General features: G+C 50.4%; 1 protein-coding gene across 17 annotated transcripts in view; it reads left to right on the top strand.

The window, feature by feature from the left end:
- Window positions 1–4,555: 4,555 nt before the first annotated feature.
- PPP3CB (protein phosphatase 3 catalytic subunit beta) overlaps window positions 4,556–6,000 on the top strand; it is a 76,871-nt gene continuing 75,426 nt past the window's right edge. For 2 of the 17 annotated variants that reach the window (XM_043519157.1, XM_043519161.1), the window contains exon 1: window positions 4,649–4,991. In XM_043519157.1, the coding sequence (XP_043375092.1) occupies window positions 4,859–4,991 (133 nt within the window). In that variant the 5' untranslated portion in view covers window positions 4,649–4,858. Of the gene's footprint in view, window positions 4,992–5,103; window positions 5,468–6,000 lie in introns of those variants that run through there. The other 15 variants (XR_006282821.1, XM_038409660.2, XM_043519155.1 and 12 more) reach the window with 13 other exon arrangements.

The raw sequence follows: 6,000 nt of genomic DNA, 5'->3' as shown, positions 1-6,000 counted from the left end.
TGTCACCTGTCCCTGGGCAGGGACCCTTGTCCCACTCCCTTCTGATAGGGGGTTTTAAGATACTGCCTGGCTTACACTATGATATCCCCAGTAAGCCAGTCTGCCTAAAGGCCAGCATCTGTGCATTGGGTTGTCTGTCTCTGAGGGCTAGGAACAACATATTGCTGGCTGTTACCACCCTGCCCTCTTTAAGCAAGCACATTTATTCTTAATTTAAAACCTTACAGAGAAAACATAATAAAAACAATAAACAGATTTAAACATACACTGAACACACCAGGAGTCACCTACCAGTCTTATGTGGCCTTAGCACAACACCTTTCCAATCCTACCACAGGGGTTGGGGCTCCACTGAGACAGACAATCCTCACCTTTTGCTGGATCAGAAAGAAGGCCCTGAGTCAGTTTAAACTCATCCTTTTTATATCAAAAGCCCTTCCTTTATTGGTCTCTGAAAAATCCAGTCTGAACCAGTCTATGCCAGCGTCTGCAGGGGGTGGTCTCTCCCCCTAGGTGTTTACAACCTAAGTGATTCACCTTAATTACCTCCCACTCTTTTTGATTCCTGAAGGAGTTGTGATTGCCCTCCCCCCTGGAGCTGCATGCAATCCCTGGCCCACAGTGATACATAAACTTAGTACAATATGGTCCTGTGACAATCAGGGTCCAGACACCCTAAGGGGATGTGGTGGGGCGCGCATGCCCCACACTCGTACTGCAGGGGTTAACTCCTCTCTTTGGGCTGAGGAGGCCACGCCCCCTCGGCCCTGCTGGGCATGGTCTGGCTGGAGACTAGGTATAAAAGGAAGCAGCCCAGCTCATTCAGGGTGGACTGCTGGAGAGAAGGGATGTGTACTGCAGGTTCTTGCAGAAAAACTGTGGCCACTTCAAGACATGGATGGTGAAAAACCACAAACCCCAGTGTCCGGGTGCCCTCTAGAAGGAGTGACCGTGGGAACCCTGAGATAGCATCCTGCAGAGAAATGGGTAGGAAGTGACCCAGGAAAAATTTGCAGGGAACCAGTTATAGAACTGGAAACTATCTCAAGAGTATTTTGACAGGATGCCCATCAAGCTGTTGATAGGCAATCCTGCTACTGCCAATGCCCATGGTTGGTACCTGGTGGAGAGGGAGGCCTGGATCCCCCAACTGTGACTGCTGATGACCCTGGGGTGGTGGCCTACCTCACCAATCCTATTGACTCTGGCCGTTAGGCCACCCTGCCCTGATAGAGAGGGCAGCTATATTGACTCTGGCTGGTAGGCCACCCTAACCCAATAGGGAGGGTAGTTATATTGACTCTGGCCATAAGGCCATCCTGCCCCAGCAGAAGGGCAGCTGTATTGACTTTGGCCATTAGTCCACACTACCCTGAGACCCTGAGTGGTCATGCAGACTTGGCCACAGGGGTATAGCAACCCTTACCCCATCCCAAAAGAGGATGGGGCGTGCATCCCTGCGACAGGGGAGAGCAGGGGGCCTGAACCCCAAAGAGCAAGCTGCTGAATCAACTGGTTGTATACAATGTTGTTTAAGTAAAGTCTTTTATGAAAGCTTGTAATGTTCTGAACTTGATGGTTATTATGAGATATGTATTCAGACTATGGTTATGAAGTTATGTACAGTATCTAGCTATCCCTTATATTGCCATCAGTCCCAGGAAAACTCATGGAGCAGGTCTTCAAGGAATTCATTTTGAAGCACTTGGAGGAGAGGAAGGTGATCAGGAACAGTCAACATGGATTCACCAAGGGCAAGTCATGCCTGACCAACCTGATTGCCTTCTATGATGAGATAACTGGCTCTGTGGATATGGCGAAAGCGGCAGATGTGATATACGTTGACTTTAGAAAAGCTTTTGATATGGACTCCCATAGTATTCTTGCCAGAAAGTTAAAAGTATGGATTGGATGAACAGACTATAAGGTGAATAGAAAGCTGGCTAGATTGTCGGACTCAATGGGTAGTGATCAATGGCTCCATGTCTAGTTGGCAGCCGGTATCAAGCGGAGTGTCCCAGGGGTCGGTCCTGGGGCCGGTTTTGTTCAACATCTTCATTTAATGATCTGGGATGATGGGATGGATTGACCCTCAGCAAGTTCGCGGGTGACACTAAGCTGAGGAGAGAGGTAGATACGCTGGAGGGTAGGGATAGAGTCCAGAGTGACCTAGAAGATTGGAGGATTGGACCAAAAGAAATCTGATTAGGTTCAACAAGGACAAATGCAGAGTCCTGCTCTTAGGAGGGAAGAATCCCATGCACTGCTAAAAGCTGGGAACTGACTGGCTAAGCGGCAGATCTGCAGAAAAGGACCTGGGGATTGCAGTGGACAAGAAACTGAATATGAGTCAGTGTGCCCTTGTTGCCAAGAAGGCTAATAGCATATTGTGCTGCGTTAGTAGGAGCATTTCCAGCAGATCAAGGGAAGTGATCATTCCCCTCTACTTGGCACTGGTGAGGCCACATCTGGAGTATTGTGTCCAGTTTTGGGCCCCCCACTACAGAAGGGATGTGGACAAATTGGAGGGAGTCCAGTGGAGGGCAACAAGAATGATTAGTGGGCTGGGGCACATGACTTACAAGGATAGGCTGAGGGCAGGGCCGTCCTTACCCATACGCGAAGTATGCAGCTGTGTAGGGCACCAGGAAATTTGGGGCAAATTTCCTGGCGCCCTGCAGAGCTGCGTGCTGCTCCAACCCGCACCCCTGCTCCGCTCCAGTCCCGCCTCTGGGACTGCTGCAGGGCTGGGCCTGCACTCACCAGCAGCAGGAAGTGCAGTGACCTGGCCTCAGCTGCGCTGCTGGTGAGTGCTGGGGGGGGGCAGTTCCTCCCTGCCCCCCAAGCCAGCCCTCCCCTGCGGAGGCCTGGGGCCAGACCCCCTGTGGAGGGGGGGTGCTGCATAGGGCCCCAGAATAGCTAGGGATGGCCCCGGCTGAGGGAGCTCATCTTATTTTAGTCTGCAGAAGAGAAGAGTGATGGGGGATTTGATAGCAGCCTTCAAGTACCTGAAGGGGGTTTCCAAAGAGGATGGAGCTCAGCTGTTCTCTGTGGTGGCAGATGACAGAACAAGGAGCAATGGTCTCAAATTGAAGTGTGGTAGGTCTAGGTTGAATATTGGGACAAACTTTTTCACTCAGAGGGTGATTGAAGCACTGGAATGGGTTACCTAGGGAGGTGGTGGAATCTCCATCCTTAGAGGTTTTTAAGGTCTGGCTTGACAAAGCCCTGGCTGGGATGATTTAGTTGGGATTGGTCCTGTTTGAGCAGGGTGTTGGACAGATGACCTTCTGAGGTCTCTTCCACCCCTAATTTTCTATGATTCTGTGAAGATGTATGTAGATTACTATGCTCATGACTTCTTATAATTTCAAATATTCCTCACTGCAGAGGGATTCTTCCCAAGCCAGATGTTTACAGAAAACCAGATGCAAGTAACAATCCATGGTACAGTTCAGGAAAAGACAAATTATGGACCATCATAGTTAATGGGAAGACACCGAGACATTCTGACTACCACATCCAGAGGAAATTTCCCCCCACCATGAATCACTATAGTCAGAGAGAGGAAAAAAATGCTCTGCTAGTCTGCTAAAAAGGAAGGGGCTTGAAGTGAAAGGTATCAAAAACTGAGGGGTGGTCTTGAAGGTGGGGGACTGTTTGTGAATGCTGGATCCCCTCTTTGGCCCGGGGCACTCTGGGAAACTGTTCAAAGGCAGTAGGTAACTTGTATTAGAAAAGAGACTTCATCTAATGTAGATGTGTAAAGCCTGAACTTGCATCTGTTTGTTTTTGGTGTAACTTGTTTGCTTCCCTTCCTATTTAATCTTTGAATCTATGGTTTTTCTACTAAATAAACTTTTTATTTATTGTCTCTATTGTATGGAGTGTGTGTGCCAAAGTGATCTGATAACTGGGGCAGTTTTCACACCTTTAGGGATGATGAACCAGAGTCTGAGTGTCTGGTAGCTAAGAACTCTGAAAGGATGGATCTGGGGAGATGTGGTTCTGGAAGGGCTTAGGGGTCACCGTGCAATGAGTAACTAGGCTGCTAGAAGTCATGGTAAGAACTCCATGCTTATGGACTGGCCAGTGTTGACAGGGCTCTGTGCCATAGATCCATAGCATTACGGCGCCCCAAGGTGCCAGGGCAGGGGGTGACAGAACTCCTAAGGGAGCTGGATGATCCCCCAAATGTCACAGGTCTTCAAATATATTGAATGGAATTTCAATGTCTGGCATACACCACGCTCCTGTAGGGGCATCTCAAAGAGTGGAACTGAGCAGTTAAGATGCTGTAGTCCAATCTCGATGCTCATGGATTCAAGTCTCCCAGAGAAAGGCCTGCTCCGCTTCACTCAGCTGCTCCCCTGCTCCAGTTCACCCAGCTGCACAATGGGTACCTGGTCCATCAAGTTAGGCCAATCCCAGGCGGTTGGACAGGATTCTGGCCATGTCTCTCCTGTGTGTACGGTTGACAATGAAACTGAGGTGCCTTTGCTGTGTCAGCCTCATCAGCCATTAGCTCAATGGAACTTTAACTTGGGGCCACGCTCCCTTAGGGCCATGCTGCGGGAAGCGGGAGGGAGAGTTTTCCCACGCTCCCTTAGGGCGATGCTGCGGGAGGGAGAGTTTTCCCACGCTCCCTTAGCCTCCAGTCGTGGGGTGGCGCGCGGTGCATGTCGGTCCCGAAGCGGACTGTCCCCTCGCTGTGAGGTGCTCGGAGTCTCGCCTGCCGCCATGTTCCTTTGGGCCGCTGCCGCTCGGGGCCTCTAGCCGCCGCCGCCGCCCCTGCGTGTCCCCGGAGCCTATAGAGCCGCAGTCGCCGGCCGGGAGCGGAGCCCGGCCGCGCCCCGCCATGTCCGCTAAGGAGGGGAGCAAGGGGCCGCCGCCGCCTCACGGCACCAGCGAGCGGGCCGTTAAGGGTGAGCCCCGCCAGCGACCGGCCCTCTGCGGGGTTAACGACGCGGCGGCGGCGGCGGCGGGGCGGGGTGAGAGAGAGAGAGGGAGGGAGGGAGGGTGGGTGTGCGTGGGGGGCGGGCTGAGAATGGGGGCCAGTGGGTGCGTGCATGAGCGGATGAGGGGCTGTATGGGTGGGGGGCTGTATATGCGGGGGGGGTGGGGGGTAGGCGTCGGTGTACGGTGTACCCAACAAACCGGCTCGTTCTAAATGAGTGTCCCCGCTGTGTATTGTGCGGTGTATCTGTAAGGAGTCCTCTGGAGGGCTGTAGACAGGCGCCTCTCTGCGTGTGTGCCTGGTCTCCTCCACATGAGATCCTTGCAATGGGCTTTTGCTGTCTTAATAGTCAGTCCCTTCTCGCCAGCGTGCACCCTGACAGAACAGAGGAGGAGGAGGGAGCATGGAGCAGTGGCCTCTTTTGCTATTTTGCTTTCAAGTTTCTAATTCTGATGGATTAGTGGCCAAAGTGCTGCAGGATGTGTAGACTCTCTCTTCAGGGTGCAACAGGTCTGTTCCTTTACTGTTTTTACAAAGAAAAAAAAAATCTTCTTTACAATAGCATTGTTTTAAAATGGTAACAACGCACACAAATTGTGGATTGTCAGGAGAAGACTGAGTGACCCATTAAGGACTTATCCAACTTCCATTTGCATGAATCATATAGAACGAGATTTTAATTTTATGTTCTTGTAGGTTTGAGAATTAAAGTGTATTTAGCTGTGGTGGGATTATTTATTTGAAGTGGCTTATTCTTTTGTGCTTGTACAATTTCTATGTAATTTAAGAGTTTCTGTTGTAGGCAGCAGTTTGTTTTGAACGCTAGCATTCTTAGAAACACATTGTCTAAAATACGCTTTTAAAGCAACTGCAGCCCTGAACGTTCAACTTTTACATAATGGGATAGATTTGTTTTCAAAGCATTGGACTCCCATAGTACATTTTGTAACTCGGCATGTTTTCCAGAGTGCTAGGAAACCTTTACTTACAATAAGGTGGTGTTCATTTTCAGTTGCTGAACCTATTGATTTGTTTGAACAATT

Source organism: Dermochelys coriacea, chromosome 7, assembly GCF_009764565.3.
Source record: "Dermochelys coriacea isolate rDerCor1 chromosome 7, rDerCor1.pri.v4, whole genome shotgun sequence".
Classification (NCBI taxonomy): domain Eukaryota; kingdom Metazoa; phylum Chordata; order Testudines; family Dermochelyidae; genus Dermochelys; species Dermochelys coriacea.
Note: the sequence above shows the minus strand (reverse complement) of the source record. Positions and strands in the feature narration are given on the sequence as shown.